Source organism: Heterocephalus glaber, unplaced genomic scaffold, assembly GCF_053883595.1.
Source record: "Heterocephalus glaber isolate CG9 unplaced genomic scaffold, H.glaber_assembly_v1.0 deba00000818, whole genome shotgun sequence".
NCBI lineage: Eukaryota > Metazoa > Chordata > Mammalia > Rodentia > Bathyergidae > Heterocephalus > Heterocephalus glaber.
In genome coordinates this window covers 6574036-6590596 of record NW_028258164.1, presented here as the reverse complement: position 1 = coordinate 6590596, position 16561 = coordinate 6574036, and the positions used below count along the sequence as shown (strand labels likewise).

The following is a 16561-nucleotide window of genomic DNA, read 5'->3' as shown; positions in this document are numbered from 1 at the left end:
ATGGAGACAGATAGAGATAGAAACAGAGACAGAGACAGAGACAGAGGGGATGGTGGGGAATGAATGAGAATGAATGAATGAGGCAGAGACTGCAGACTGGGAATGAAAGGGAGCCTTGGAGGCTGCCTTGCTGAATGTTTCATGAGGGATCATTATCTGGGAGAGTCAAGACTGACGTGTTTTCATGTATCCTCTGGGTTAAACACCTCTCATACACATTTGCCGAGTTGAAAGACAGACATGGGGTTGAATGCTAATTTGTCCCGTGTGGGTGCCGTAATACTGGGCCTTGCCAGGGGCTTACAGTGGCGTGCTAACCTAACCTCTCTTGGCATCAGCTTTTTCAGCACTAAGGTGAGGATCGTGCTACCTGAAAACAGTTACAATGACTGGAGACAAAGCAAAATGCCCGACACAGAACGAGCCTCTAATAAATGGGCCTGAGATCTCTGCAGCAGAGAGCTCTTAGAACACCATCACACCGCTGCTGCCGTGGGTCTGGTGACCTACATGCGGTAGTGTCTGCTGTAGAAGGAAATGGGGGGCTGAGAGTTAAACAGTAGCCCCAAATCGGGGGAATCACTGGAGAAATTTGAGAAAAGGAGAAATTTTGATTTGTCTGTTTAGTAGTGTAGGCTTGGCATTTTCCAAAATTTGTGTTAGCACCTTATTTTGGGGAGAGTCCTGGGTGTGCTGCGGTGTGGGGGGATGTTTGCCACAGGGCACTCTTTCTGACAGATGGGATGCGGAGTACGAGGGCAGCCTTTGCATGCTTAACATGTATGGTTTTTATTTTAGGATCCCAAGTCCAATTTGATCCAACAGTGGTTGTCACAACAAGGTGACCTTGGAGTCATTTCCAAAACTTTCCAGTTATCTTCACATCCAGTACTTGGTGACTGGTCCATTCAAGTTCAAGTGAATGTGAGTATACTTTTGAGGGATATATTAAAATGATTTAAAGAATTCAGGTAGACTTTGGGGTATCTCCAAAGTCATTTATTCACTGAACAGAAAAAAAATTAGTGTGAATGATTAGACAAGGCAGGTGATCTATTTTAAATTTACAATGAGTCACTCATCATTGCAACATATTTTAGCTTAATCATTCTTATTTCTTTCTATGATATAATGTTTGCAGGTCACAATGTTTGGCATTTGGTATAAAAGAGATTAAATAAATGTTTACTTATTTATTGCATGCACTGAGTATTTTAGGAGTGATGAATAGTTATTATATGTAGCAAATTTTATGTCTCAGAATAATGATTGCTGTTGAGTGAATGTTTTAGGAAGCAGTGGCTCTGCAGTCATGTCACCTGGCCCTTCTCCCCGGTGCCCCTGCCTCTTTTCTGGGCTCCTCTGAGAGCTCTGTTTAGAGGATGTAATGCGTGGTAAACCTTACCCAGTTTCAAAGCAGTATCTTTTAGACGAGTTTAAAAGAAAAAGATAAATTATTAGGTGGTACATATGAAATTGCCATTTTTAAGTCAAATGTGCCAAATATCAGCAATTTTATACGGTTCAATTGAAAAAATAACCTTCCTCCAGACAAACGTGTAATTGGTAAGAAAATCCTTAGCAAACAAATGGAAATATGTGATTTAAAAAAAAATAATTGTGTGCCAGTTGTGGTGGGGCATGCCTATAATCGCAGCACTCAGGAGGCTGAGGGAGGAGGATTGCCATGAATTTAAGGCCAGGCTGAACTACATAGTGAGACCCTGTCTCACAAGAAAAAAAAATGTAATTCCTCAGGCATTCAGAAAGGAGCAACTGAAGGGAAGAACTTAGTTTAGTTTAGTTTTTGAAATATTAAGACATTTCGTATTTTTGATTTTTTTTCCTTTGGGTTTGTCTTTTCACTTTTACTTTATTGAAAGTAATGGAGTCTTCACTCTTTTTTTTTTTTTCTTTGGTACCGGGGATCGAACTCAGGACCTTGTGCTTGTGAGACAGGCAGTAGCACTACTGAGCTAAATCCCCAGCCCAGAGTCTTCACTCTTAAAGGAAGGATATTCTGACACCTGTTACAATATGGATGGACCCTGACAACATTATTCTGAGTTAAATAATCCAGTCATAAAAGAGCAAATGCTGCATGATTCTACCAATATGTGATAGAGATGTCAAAATCATTAAAAAAAGTAAATTATGGTCACTGGGGACAGGAGAAGGGAGCTGTTTAATAGGATAGAGTTACAGTTTGGCAGGGTGAAAAGTTCTGGAATACAAATATACTTCACACTACTGAACAGGATACTTAAAAATGGCTAAGGTGGTAAATTTTATGTTATGTGTATTTTACCACAATTAAAAATTGAAAAAATTATGGTCATGTGTGGTGGTGCATGTCTGTAATGCTAACACTCTGGGAGGTTGAGGAAAGAGGACTGCAAGTTTGAGCCCAGCCCAGGGAATTTAGCAACTTAACAAAACCCTGTCTCAAGTAAAAAATAAAATGAAATTTAAAAGTTGCAGTATTGGGGATTGAACCCAATGCAGAAGACCTGGGTTCAGTCCCCAGCACTGCAATTTTTTTCTTCTAAATTTTGAGACAGGGTCTCACTAAGTTCAGGCTAGGCTCACACTTGTGATCCTCCTGTCTCAGCCTCCCAGAATACTAGGATTACAGGCATGTTCCACCGTGCCTGGCTGGGACTTAACTGTTTTATATGATGTAAATCTGAATCAGTCATTACACATATAATAGATAACTATATTTCTCTGTGACATATATTTTGATTACATACAAATATGTACTATATAATTAGTTTTTCTCTGTCAAAAGCAGAGTATGTAAAAAAAGAAAAAAAGAAAAAACATAAAATGAGATGGACGAAATAGCTGCGGACTTGCACTGTGGTTATGAAGCCCTGTGTAGGACTCAGCTGTGGGACTGGCCTATGTGAAAGAGGACAGTGTGAGTGTCACGAGGGACTCTTGGTCTTGATTCATGGCCACCCTGCATATCCACTACATGTACCACTTTTATCCCTTTTAATTTGGCAGAAACTCTGCTGAATACAGGACACGGTTTTAAAGAATACTGGGTGTGGGCGGTGCACGCCTGTGGTCCCAGCACTGAGAGGCTGAGGCAGGGAGATCACAAGGTTGATCTCAACGTGGGCAACTTGGCCAGACCCCATAAGAAAACAAAATAAAACAAAATACAAAAACAAAGCAAAACAAAACGGGATGTAGCTCAGTGCTGGAGTGCCCTGTGTTCAATCTCAAGTACCAGGGGTGTGGGGGAGAATATTGAGGTAATGTTATAAAAGAAGTTCATACTTGTAGAGAATAATACAGTATGTAACTATTAAAATCATTCTTGTAGGATTTGTATGTGAGGCTTGTGCTTATTTTTCTTATGTATAAATAGTACAGCAATAACCAAATTCTAAATGTTGGAAAAGTACGAAATTAGAGACAGCAGAGGGGCACTGTTTCATAGTGAGAAAGTGTGGTCTCCACGTCTCTCTTGATGTAAACACTGGGCCATCACACTTTGGTTTTCCTGGCTGTCCTCTGTAATGCCACGTAATTATAGTGAATTTTAAGAAAGCTGAGCATGTCTTGTTGGTAGGTACAGTGTGAGGTAATTATGCGTTTTCTCATGTTGGTTGCACATGCAGTCTAATCCTATGAGGTGGGCATGACTACATCCACTTTACCATGAAAAGAGCCCGGCCCAGAGTCACCGAGTAACTTCTTGAGGAAGCAGAAGTTTATTTGACCTCCCATTCTGTCTTTGGTTCAGTTTAGATTAAATGGTAGTTTTCTGTTCACTTCATTGCTTTCAGATTCTCAATTTTTCTATTAAAGCAATAAATTTAATAATATTAATACATCTTCAAATGTATAATGACTCTTTTATGGACCCAGTCTTTCCTTAGACTGAGGGCTGAAAAGTCTTTCATTATTTTTACCTGTAGTTCACATTTTTGGGGTCCACATCCTAAAAGCATCATACCAAGAGTGCTTGTCATCTTTCTGTAGATGACAACATGGTTGAAGTTTGACTGCTGGGGGGGGGGTCTCTAGACAGACCACCAAGCACATTGAGCAGGAGCAAAATCAGCTTTATTGCCGGCGGCTTCGAGGGATTCAAGTCTCCTCGAAAGTGTCAAACAGAAGTTTACTCTCATTTTTATATCTTAATGTTTCTCTGGGAGGGGGAAACAGCAACCGTAGTCACTGGGAAAACAGCCATCAATCTAAACATAATTACATAAGCAAGAGGCAGTGAAGGGGGAGCAGGAGGATTGGCAGGGCTTTCTGAGATTGCCTTGCTCTAGTGAGTTTGTTTTATAGTAGTGACTATAGTTACGATATATCTTCCTAAGCAAGCATAGTTACACAGTTAACCCATAGTTGCCCATTTTTATACCAGGAGATGGGAGATGGTTTTCACCCTCATGGTGAGGCTGTTGTGGAGAGGGGGAGGCAGGTATGAGATGAGGAAGTCTGAGGCATATCCGAGGAGCGTGGAAGCCTGGAGCTGGTTGGGATGAATTATGGAGAAGATTTAATTCATAGAGGTGGAGGAAAGAGCAAGTCTTTGTGAAATTTAGAAGAGAGGAAAGGATTTTCATAGAGACAGGAAAAATGAAGAGAACCTGCATGTTTGGGAATTTGGAAGAAATTTGGTGTTACTGGAACATGTAGAGAACGATAGGAGTTGGAGTTTAGGAAGCATACTGCAGGTTTTAAGGAGTTAGAATTTTATTTTCAGTTTTGAATTACACTCCAGATATCAGTTTTATTATCCATCTACCCATGCATCCATGCAGCCATGCATCCATCCATCCATCCATCCATCCATCCATCCATCCATCCATCCACTCATCCACCCACCCATCCACCCATCCATCCATTGGTCCATTCATCTGCGAATCCCTCCTTCTATCCATACAAGCATGCATGTATGCAAACATCCATCCACACATCCATCCATGCATGAATCTGTGTATCCCTTCACCCCTTATCCATGCACCATTCATCTGTGCATCCATCTATCTAATGTGTTTTGCGGAATTATTGTGTGATGATGAATACAAGGAAGCTAAACCCGTGATCTCTACTTTCAAAGATCATAGTTGTGGTGATGTGAATAATATGATAAAAGTTATATAGCTCAAAGGTGACAGAAGAACACAAGGCAGAGAAATAGCAGAGGAATTGTAAGGTACTGGCCCACCTTGGTGATCAACAGGTTTATGGTAGGGATGGATGTGTGTGTGCTTAGGGGGCCACTGTTCCCTCTTCTCATGGTATGCTGCATTTGGCTGTCACTTTCTTGCCAACCTTTGAGATACTCTTCAGTCTAAATATGAATGGGTCTGGGCCTTGGATTTAGCTCAGTGGTGTCTTGCCTGCCTCTCAAGCACAAGGTCCTGAGTTCAATCCCCAGTTAAAAACAAAACAAAACAAAACAGGGCTGGTTTCCTTACCTGAGGTAAACAGCCCCCACCCTCAGAGTCCTGCATTCCAGCCTCTCTGTGGCAGGTGGTGGCCAGTGGATGGACTGCGTGGGTCGGGTGTCCATTTTTGGTCCACTCCAAAGCCACCCTGCACCATGGTGGGTGAGGACAGTTTTACCAGGTGATGGCCCTGAGAGATTAATTTGTTCAAGGAGTGGTGAACAGAATGAGGACCAGAGGCAGGAGAGTGATAGAACAGTGGGGGTGTCTTGTGCAAGGTGAGTTTTTATATTGAGAGACTAGTAGGATTTCCCATGCAGGGTGTGTGGACTTTACCTGGCATTTTGATTGGTAGGGAGAAAAGAGGTAATGCTGTTGTGTTTTGGGGGTACTGGGAATTCAACTCAGGGCCTTGCATTTGCCAGGCAGGTGTGTTGCTACTGCACTACATCCCTAAGGAAATGTACTTATTTAAAAATTTAATAAATTAAAAAACATTTCACTTGTCTCTTCAGCCTTGTTGAGTGGCCCCCATACCTTTTGGACTGTTTGTTTTACAATATTGTGTCTTTTACATTTCTTAAACTCATCTGTCTGTCTCATCCCAGAGCTTTTTCACAGGCGGCTCCCTCTGCCTATAGTGCTGTTTTTCCTCCTATTAGTCTCTCTACTTTTACCTGCAGGAATTTTTAAAAGACCTAACCCCTCTCTAACCCCTCCCGACATTTGCATAGCACTCAGTGCTTCTCTTTCTTCATTTTTGTCACTTTTGGTTAGCAGTCTCTAAAGGACTGTCCTCTCAAGTGTAGCAGCTGTTTGGGTGGCTTCATCCCTCCATCCCCAGGAACCTGCGTAGAAGTCAGTAGTTATGAAATGTTTTGAAGTAACTGAAGATCCAAATTTTTCAAACTATCTTTATCATTTTGAAGACAAGGATATTGATCAAGTACTTACTGTTGATGAAATGTTAATTTGAACCACACAGCAGTGAAAAAAGCCTGCTTTATAAAAAGAAACAAATGTGTATCAGTGACCACCAGGAGGCAGTATAACCAAAGACAGGATTGGAGATACAGCGTCCAGCTCTGGTTTTTGACTTTCCTGGACTCCTACATAGCATTAAAAGACTGTACATTACTTATTACTAATTTTTCTTTCAGCAGTGAATAATCACTGTGGAGAAAATATGTTTATTATTTAAATAGTCCACTTTTAGAGATATATGTATATAAATTAAAAAAAAAAATATATGTTAATTTTTTTTTTTCTCCTGAGGAGAGTGACCATTCTCAGTATAAAACTCAGAGAAGGGAAAATTGTTTTCAGGAGAGTATTTTGAAATCCTGTTCTGTCTGTAGAAAAATATGGACCGGTATTAGTATCACCACTGAAGGACGGTGTAATATAAATACAGGACTTATCAGAGCTTTTATTTGTAGTTACTGTGCCCCACTCCTGCCTGGCAAATGCCGCAAGGTTCTAAGTTCAATCCCCTGCACCAAAAAAAAAAAAAAGGATCCCAGTGCCCGATGTAGCTCAGTGTTGCTGGTCCTGCCTGTAGTGACTGTGCAGATAATCAGAAAGTGGCATACTTTAGTCACATTTTGCCCTAGGTCAGAAAAAGATCCTTTAATAAAACACACTTGATGGACTCCTTGGCATTTATCCAATTATAACATGATTCTTCATAAATTAAAGTAATGAGTCATTTATTTTACTGTTAACTTTTCTGGAATAATTTAAATTGATTTGGCATTTGTGTATTGCTTTCACCTTCAGGATTTTAAATGATGAGTACTGATGGGTAATTATTTTGATGCAGTAATATTTCTAGATTTTTACTCTTATTTTTTATGTCCTTCAGTCCCCATTGTGCAGTATGATAGTGGGGCATAATAAGCTTTCTGTATATCCATAGATTTATGTTTTTGTTGTGTTCTTCTCTTCTCCTCTTCCTAATTTTTTTTGTGTAGTGGATCTATTTGTGACAGGCTGTATTGAGGTCTCCCACTATGATTATGTTTATGTTTATGTTTATCTGATTTTTTTTATGTCCAGTAGTACTTTTTTATGTTATTGGGTACACTGTTTAGTGCATATATGTTTATTTGTTTTTTTTTTTTTTTTGTACCAGGGATCGAACTTGGGTCCTTGAGCTTGTGCAGCAGGTGGCGAAACCACTGAGCTAAATCCCTGGCCCTGGTGCATATATGTTTATAATTGCTATCTCTTCCTGTCGAATTGTTCCTTTAACCAACATGTGGTGATCTTATCAATTTTTGCTTTAAGTCCACTTTGTCTAAGTATAGGATAGCTAGTCCTGCTTGTTTTCTAGTTGCTGTTGCATAGAATATTGTTTTTTCCTTTAATTTTTAGTCTGTGAATTTCTTTCTTTTTTTTTTTTGGTACTGGGGATTGAACTCAGGACCTTGTGCCCTTGTGCTTGCCAGGCAAGTGCTGTGCTGCTGAGCTACATCCCCAGCTCCATATGAATTTCATTTTGACTTACACATATTTCTTGTATACAGTATACTGCTGGGTTTTGCTTCTTCTTTTTTTTTATTTTTTGGTACTGGGGATTCAACTCAGGACCTTGCACTTGCCAGGCAGGTACTGTGCTGCTGAGCTAAATCCCCAGCCCTGGGTTTTGCTTCATAATCCATTCTGCTAATCTGTGTCTATTGATTGGGGAGTTGAGAGCATTCACATCGAGGGTTATCACTGATAGGTATTGACTCATTTCTATCATTGCCTTATTTTCCTTAATAAACAAATAAAACATGTTTTAATTCCCTTTATTTCCCTCCTACTTAACTGTTCACCCTACCCAGTATTTGTTCTATTAGACCTTCTCTCATTGCTAACTTCACTGTCTCTTTCTAGGGTATCGTTAGAATTTTTTTTGAGTCCTGGTTTGGTGGTCATCATTTTTTTAAGTGTGTTTTATCACGGAAATATCTTATTTCTCCATCATTTTTTTTTTTTTTGCGGAACCAGGGATCAAACTCAGGGCCTTGCCCTTGCCAGGCAGGTGCAGTGCCGCTGAGCTACATCCCAGGCTCTCTCCATCGATTCTGAAAGATAGTTTTGCAGGATACATCAGCCTGGGTTGGAAGTTCTTTTCTTTCTTTTTTTTTTTTTTTTATCGTGTATCATTATTCTTAGTCAGTTCACATTTATTTATTTATTTATTTTGTATTAAATTCTTTTATTGATACATTGTAGGTATACAACACAATTACATTTCTCATTGGGAATTGTACCTTTATATAATGCATCTTGGTTCTTATTTTTTCCCCATTCCTAGCCCTCCCTTCACGTCCTCCACCCTTCCCTATTTACAAAGACTTTATTTCCATTTTTGGAAGTTCTTTTCTTTTAAAGCTCAAAACACTTCACTTCAAGCTCTCTTGGCCTTTAAGATTTGTGTTGAGAGGACTGTTATAATTCGAATGGATTTATCTGGGTAAGTGATTCATTGATTTTCTCTATCAGCTTTTAAGATTCTGTTTTTGTGTTGGACTTCTGGGATTTTGACTCAGCTGTGTTGTGGAAAGCTTCTTTTCTGATTATGGCTAGTTGGTGTTCTGTAAGCTTCATTTACCTGCATGTTAAATTCTCTTCTTGTATTTGGAAAGTGTGAACTGAGATACCACTGTATTTGCCTCAATACCCATTTCTCTGGGAATGGGCCACAGTATTGTTAATGATACAAAGACAAACCAGATATTGGCATCCAGAGAAAACCACCTAATAGCAACAACTATGTCACCTTGGTTATAGTATTAAAATCAACAACAGTAATAGTGTCAAAGATAAATCAGATATTGATGTACTTTACAAACCAATAATGTACCACCCTTAGCCATTGAAAAGAGATCTATACTTGTAGTATAAACACTAAAATAAACTAAATATTGACCAATAGTAAATATCTACTAAATGGAACAACTACTTCCACTAACAATAGCACAGTATTCAGCAGTAATAACATAGAGCTAACTAGAAATCTAAAGTTTCATAAAGCTTAATAGTTATATGCACTAGTAAAGATAGAGGGGATGGGAACCACATCCCTAACCCTAACTCTGTACTGTGTAACCATCTCTCTGTTTAACATCTCTGCTTGGATGTTTCAAAGCACACCAAACTCCCCATGAGCAATATCATTCTTATGATTTCCTTGCATCATACCTTGGCTCTTGTCCATCCAATTGGATGGCTCTACCTGCAGGCCATTGGGCAAACTGGTAACCTAGGAGTTCTCCTTGACATCTTATGCTCTTTCACCACCCATATCCAGTCCATAGTGTTTACTCTTTAATATATTTTGGTCTACCTTTTCCTCTTTATTTCTACCTCTGTCTACCTTACCCAAACCACCATCATATTTGTCCTAGATATTTGCAGTATCTCTTAATCCCCTCTTTAAATTTTCTTCCCCCCTTGCAGCTAATCCTCTACACAGTGTGTAATGTACATTAGTTGGATCATGTTATTTTCCAGCTTAAAACTTCCCCAAGGCTTTTCATTGCTCTCAGAATAAAATTCATATGTTTTACTGTGGTCCACACAAGGTCTTACGTGATTTGATTCTACTTTTCCCAACTTATCCGTAGGTCTTCCCTGTCAGTTTAATCCAGAGCCCTTATCATAGTGTGTAATTATGTACCTGTGTGTGATAATCTGATAAGCATCTTTTTCTCCACTGCACCAAAGCCTCCACACAGGGGAGGTTTATCTCCATCACCGCACAGTGCTGGCCAGCTGGATGCAGTCGCTCTCTGTCGGATGAGTGATGTGTTTTAGGCCTCAGCCCCAGTGCTTCTGATTCAGTAGCTCTGGGGTGCTAACTGCACCCCCCTCTCCATTGAGCCCACCATAGCTGATCCTGCTGCTCAGTCTGGGGTGAAATCCTTAGAGAAATACATCACGACTACACTTTGCACCACAGATGTTTGGGCTCTAAACAGGAAAGGAAAGGACAGTATAAATGTTAATAAACATTTTGGACCCTATTATTTTTCTAAGTAGGTCAGTGTGCATCTACTGACACTTTTCCAGGATGTGGTCTTTCTATTGTGACTTTTTATTTTTAAGCTATTTGCCGATGTAATGATAAGAATTGAAGACGGAAGAAATTGGGATATTACATGATTACTGTTCTGTAGAGAGCTGGTTTGAATTCGTAAGAATATGAATAAAGCTAAAAATGTGGAAATTTTCTCTTGTAGGCTAGGTCAGAAGAAACTCCAGCCAGTGAGCAGCTGATGTACATAAGAAACAGGCCCTTCTTTCTAGGCACTTACTATCAGAATGGTTTCATGTAATAAATGCAAAGAGCATTGGATTGGGAGTCCCAAGACCTGGGCCCTCGTGCTGTGAGATTTCAGCTTGGGATCTGTTTCCTCAGCTGTAAAATAAATACTGGGATCAGAGAACTTTTAGGGCTCTTCACAGCTTTCAAAGCACAACCCATAACTAGATGGTGCTGGCAGGGGCCTGTGGGGTGGGTAGAATTGGACTCTGATCTGGGGACAAAACTGGAGGTCTGGAGTGGAGGGTGTGTGCCGGTAGCCCTTGAAGAGAAAAGGGGGAAGAGCTTGCAGCCAACCTGTGGAGGGTACTGTGTATCAGGATACACGTTTGTATTTCATTTTCTAGATAGTAGGGGAATTGAAAAACATTTCTTTTACTTTGAATGCCAATCAGTGCTACAAATTTCATACTAGACTTCTGAGGAGAAAGGAAGCAAAATGTATGAATTAGTCTCTTGAATTCTAAAAGTTATAAAATTATACCTTTAAATTTTACTTTGATTATAAAAATAATCCATGATTAAGGTAAAGGCATGCAAACATTGTACACTAGAAAGTGTGATACTTTTATGATAAAAGTCCCCCCTCCGAAAACATTATTTGTTGTCTTCTTGTTGATTTTTGTAGGACATTTTTAGGTAATAGTATGAGATGATTAAAGTAGGTTTTTTTGTTTTTTGTTTTGGTACCAGGCCCTGATTAAAGTAGGTTTGGTGGCAGGTTAGAGGGAGGGAGACTGAAGACTTGTTATCAGTATCACTGTATAGCAAATATATGAGTATCTTTGGTGTTAGGGTGTAATAGTATAGTCTGAAGGTGGAAAGGAGTTGCAGTAGAGGAACAGCAAATATTAAAGAGGAATGGATGAATTCAAGAGACGCTTTAAAGCGGAATCATCAGGGTTAGTGACTGGTTGGGTTTTGATTGGGGCAAAAGAGGAAGAGGAGCAGAGGGTAACCGAGGGATTTCAAATGTGGGTCTTTGGGAGAATCATCCATTACAACCACTAGGAGAGTCAGAGATGAGCAGAGGTATTTAGACTGATCAGAAATCATATATGGGAGGTAAGAAGAAGGGCCACCCAAAACAATAGAGAAAGAACAGCTGGGCTTGGGAAGAGAGAAGCAAGAGTAGGCACAGAGAACAGCAGGGGAGGAGATTCAGGAAGGGTGGATGCAGTGTCAAGTGCTGCAGAGGCTCAAGGAGAACAAGGCCAGGGACCTGTGGGGAGTCAGCAGCGAGCTGATCATGAGAACACTTTGGTGCCATGGAATGTTAGAGGTAGAGTCCAGGGTACAGGACCAAGAAGAGTATAGATAGCTCATTTGAAACTTTCGTTCCTAAGGACAGAATTAATATGGCATCTGTTTGGGAGAGCAGCAAAATACTATATAATTTCATCAACATTATGATATTAATATTCTTATTTAATGTATATATGCCAAATAAACTTTTGTGAACCAGTCTAGAACTTGGACCATAACTGTGGTCAACTGTGGAAAAATGTGTGAGTTGGGATTTGGCTACTTTTTTCATCCTCAGCCTTTCTTAGCAAGGATAGCAAGCAGCTGAGTTTGCTGTGCCCAGTTCTTTGTATATAACTGTGAGATTGAATATTTATTACTCAACAAGAACAATTTAAAAAATATCTACATTATTCTTTTGTCATTTAGACCTGCCTTATGGGGCTCATTCTTCTCTACTTCTTGCAGAGAAACACAGAGCAAATTCCTTCACTTTCCTGGTTGTTCTTTGGTAATAAAAGGTCCTGTCAGGGCTGGGGATTTAGCTCATTGGTTTTGCCGCCTGCTGTGCAAGCGTAAGGACCTGAGTTCAATCCCCAGTACCAAAAAAAAAAAGGGTCCTGTCATTTTAGGTTATATACACACATAAAAGTCTACATTTACTAATTAATCTGTACAGTTCTAGAAATTCCAGTGCTCCCTTCTCCCACCTTGGCTCTTCTTTGGTCTGGGAGTAAGACATTCTTTACATGATATGTAAAGATAAGACATGAAATTTTCCCAATGTTTAAGCTGGGTTTTGTGGTGCATGACTTCAATCCCTAGCACTTGGGAGCTGGATGCAGGAGGATTGTCATAAGTTTGAGGCCAGCTTGGGCTCTGTAGTGAGTTCAAGTCCTGTCTGAACTACATAGCGAGACCCTGTCTCCAAAAGAAAATAAAACACAACAAACTTTCCCAGTATTTGTCCTACAAAAATGGCAAATTAATACTTCTCTATAGTACTGTTGTCAACTTGCATTGAACTCTCTGGGAATAGTATGTGTTGATGTAGAACCAGCACCTTTTTTCTTAGAATTCCTTTGTGGACTGTGCACACTCTTACTGTCACTGGGAGGTCTTTTATCCAAGAGCCTTGGATGCTTTTGAACCACCTCCTCTGACAGGCAGCTCATAACTCTGCCATCAGCTCCTGGGCATCTGGAGCACACACTTCCCTGACTCTCTTGAGGCTGATTTGATCAAGATGGAAAACAGTCCCACAGTGAGTCACTCTTTTCTGTAAATACAGTTGGGGGAACATTCTGACACTTTCTTTGCCCTGACACTCAGGAGGCACAGACCACCCCGACAGAGCACACACACTCTTAGCTGTGCTGTCAGTGTGGTTGATCAGTGCCAGTAATCTCGCTTTAGATCTTTCAGTTGTGTTAAGAGCCTGGCTTTGTAGTTAGAGCAGGAAAATTCTGTGACTGACTAGTTTCAGTAATTCGTGAGTCTCTAATTGTATTTTAGTCATAGCATACTTCTTAGAAGGGTAGAAAAATAATGTTTTTTCTCTTTCTTCTTCATCTGACTGACTTCCATAACATGTATCCTCACACTGAATTATTGATTCAGGGAATGGGCCAGATAAATTACAGAGGTTTCTGAGAATACCCACTGGCTCTTCTTTTCTATATTTGCCTTAGAAGTTGTTTAGAAAATCTAGTCAAAGCAGACCTACATCTAATATAAACAGAGAGTGAATATGTGTGCTTTCCACTGGTGAGCTTTCCCTGTGAATAGTGACCATATTGGGGAAAGAAGCACTGAGGTGTTGATGAGTTATGTTTTCTTTTACTTGGAAAGGAGTTTGCCTGGAAGACATGCACCCTGATAAGTTAAGCGTTCAGGTTGTTGGCAGAGTGAATGATACAGCCATTTTCATGAGGTACAGTTAACATAAAAACTCACTTGAAGCAGATTAAATTCATCTGCAATTGAAGGAAAATTATGTAGTAAAAGAAACTTGTACTTCCTACAAAAGACCAGGTGTTTTTTGTTTGTTTATTTTTTCTGTATTTTTTGCTCCATAGTTTTAGTTAAATTTAGTCAGGTTTAGTTAAGTTCAGCTAGAACTAACGTAGAACAATTTGAAAATAAATTTAATTTCTTTTTTTAGACCATGAATTAGCGAACCCTGGCCTGAAGTCCAAATCCAGCTTGACTCCTGTTTTCTTTTTCATTTAAAAATTTTTTTTATTACTACACGATTGTAGTACATAATGTTTACATTTCTTGTAGTGTTGCAGAATTCCAAGAAACAGGAGAGACCAAATGGGAGTCAGGAGGATTAATTTAAGGCCTATATACTGGCTCAGTGGACTCTTATATTTAAAATGACTCAGAGTTGAACAAAGAGAAGTTCCAGCTTTTATATAGTTTGTTGAAGGGGGTGGTTTTTCTAGTTATGTAGCAAGTGAGCTTATAGGACAAGGGCAGACAGTTTTGTAATTTTGCCTTGAAAGAAGACAGTGTCTTATGAATCACATGAATCATACATGAACACAGTGTCATGAACTTTGTATACGGGACATAGTTGTTAATTTTATCTGTACCGGAACAAGGAGTTACAACTACAGGGGAGAGGGGAATGATGGGGGGGGCTGTCCAAGGCTGGGAAGGACTTGTTTTTTTTTAAATCCTGCTTCATTCCCCGCTTTGTTGCTCTTTATAACAAGTTTTACTAGAGAGCATCATCATCATCATCATCATCATCATCATCATCATCATCATCAATTTTTGTCATAAGGGGGGTCTTCAGTATAATCTACTGAGCAGAGGTTGGTACTTGTTAAGGCCATCAGTCGAGTGGTGGTATGCCCACGAGAGTCTCTATGGCCGACTGAATGTTTTTGACAAGTAAGGGTAAGAGGCTAGGGAGAATTATAACAAAGAGGATCAGAAACTTTTGTTGTCATCGTGACTCTATGTTGATCTTTAAGCTTTGGCCAGCTTCCAGAGTGACCAGGGCAGGGCTGTCATTTCTGGTGGCAGCCTGATCTTGTCGCTGGATCAGCTGGTTCAGGTGGTCTGGATCCTGTTGGCTGGTCTACTTATCCTGAGCAATTGGCTTTAGCCAGCTGTGGTAGAATTACAGTTTCTGTAATTTTTTTTTTTTAGTACTGGGGATCTAACTCAGGACCTTGTGCTTGCGAGGCAGGTGTGGTGCCACTACGCTAAATCCTGGCCCACAGTTTCTGTAATTTTAACAGCAGTGGGGATAGACAGGATTACAGTATGAAGCTCATCCCAATGGTCCCTAGGGTTGTTGGATTTTATTTATTTTACTTTTTGACCCAAACAAAGTCTCTAGGTTTGAATGGATGTACTGGGTCTGTTAAGCTTATGTGTATTTTTTCTTGTACACAGCTATGGATATCTTAAAGGGTTATTCTCAAAGCTTATATATTTTTTTCAGGGACAGTTTTTTAGTTTATAAAGATTACCCTTTATTTGATCTGTGATTGGGGGTGGCCAGCTGAGCAAAATTTTATAATGGGAATACCCTGTTTGTTTGGTGGGGTTGTATTGAACTCAGAGGAGGACCATGGGGAGGACTTGATCTTATTTCAGGTCATTTTTTGTTTGTTTGTTTTGTTTTTTGGTACCAGAGATTGAATTTAAGACCTTGCGCTTGCCAGGCAGATGGTATGCTCCTCAGCTATATCCCCAGTCCTCAAATGGGGTTTTTTTGGACAATTTTTTTTTCAATAATTGTTTGAGTGTCTGGTTCATGTGTTCTACTTTTTTTGAGCTCTGCAACTGGTAAGCTGTGTGAAGCTTCTATTTTATCTTTAACATCTGCGTGAGCTCTTGAAATATCTTGGCTATAAATGCTGGTCAATGGTGTGACTCAAGGTCAAAGGCAATGTAAATCTTGGGATATCTTTTAACAGTACCTTGGTTACCTCTCATGTCTTTTTTGTTCAGGTGGGGAAGACTTTCATCCATTTTGAGAAGGTGCAGGCAAGCACCAATATGTATTGATAGCCACTGGCTTGAGGCAATTTAAAGTTCATAAGTAGGTTTTTACATGGGGCAGCTCTTGTTTCCTGGATATTTGGGAGATGGTTGGGGCCCTGTCTTGGTTGTTTTGTGCACAGGTTAATTTAATAATGATCCCATTTGTTGATTCTTGGTACTATTGAGTCTGAAACATTGGCTTGAGGTATGGGCAGGTAAAAACATGAGAATTGAGGAGTTCCTCAGGATAAGTAGGGCAACAGTTAAGGATCAGGAAGAGTTAAAGAAAGGAAACAAGGAAGAGTTTGAAAGCTGTTTAGAAATACTGGGAAAATGAAAGGCTCGAGAATGTATACAGCGTGAATAAAGGAAAGACGCAGACAACAGAAAGGTGGAAAATCAGCCGGGCACGGTGGTATCCATCTGTAATCCCAGCCACTCGGGAGGTTGAGATAGGATTATGAGTTCAAGTCAAGGCCAGCCTGGGCAACTTGGGGAGATCCCTATCTCAAGAGAGAAAAGGGGAAAGGGAGAGAGAGAGAGGGATAGAGAGGGAGAGAAGGAGAGA

The 16561-nt window shown here is 39.9% G+C and overlaps 1 protein-coding gene across 1 annotated transcript in view; it reads left to right on the top strand.

Moving 5' to 3' along the window:
• Positions 1-16561, top strand: part of Cd109 (CD109 molecule) — a 150033-nt gene that overhangs the window by 41847 nt on the left and 91625 nt on the right. The window contains exon 5 of the mRNA XM_021243725.2: positions 799-924. Within this exon, the coding sequence (XP_021099384.2) occupies positions 799-924 (126 nt within the window). The remainder of the gene's footprint in view (positions 1-798; positions 925-16561) is intronic.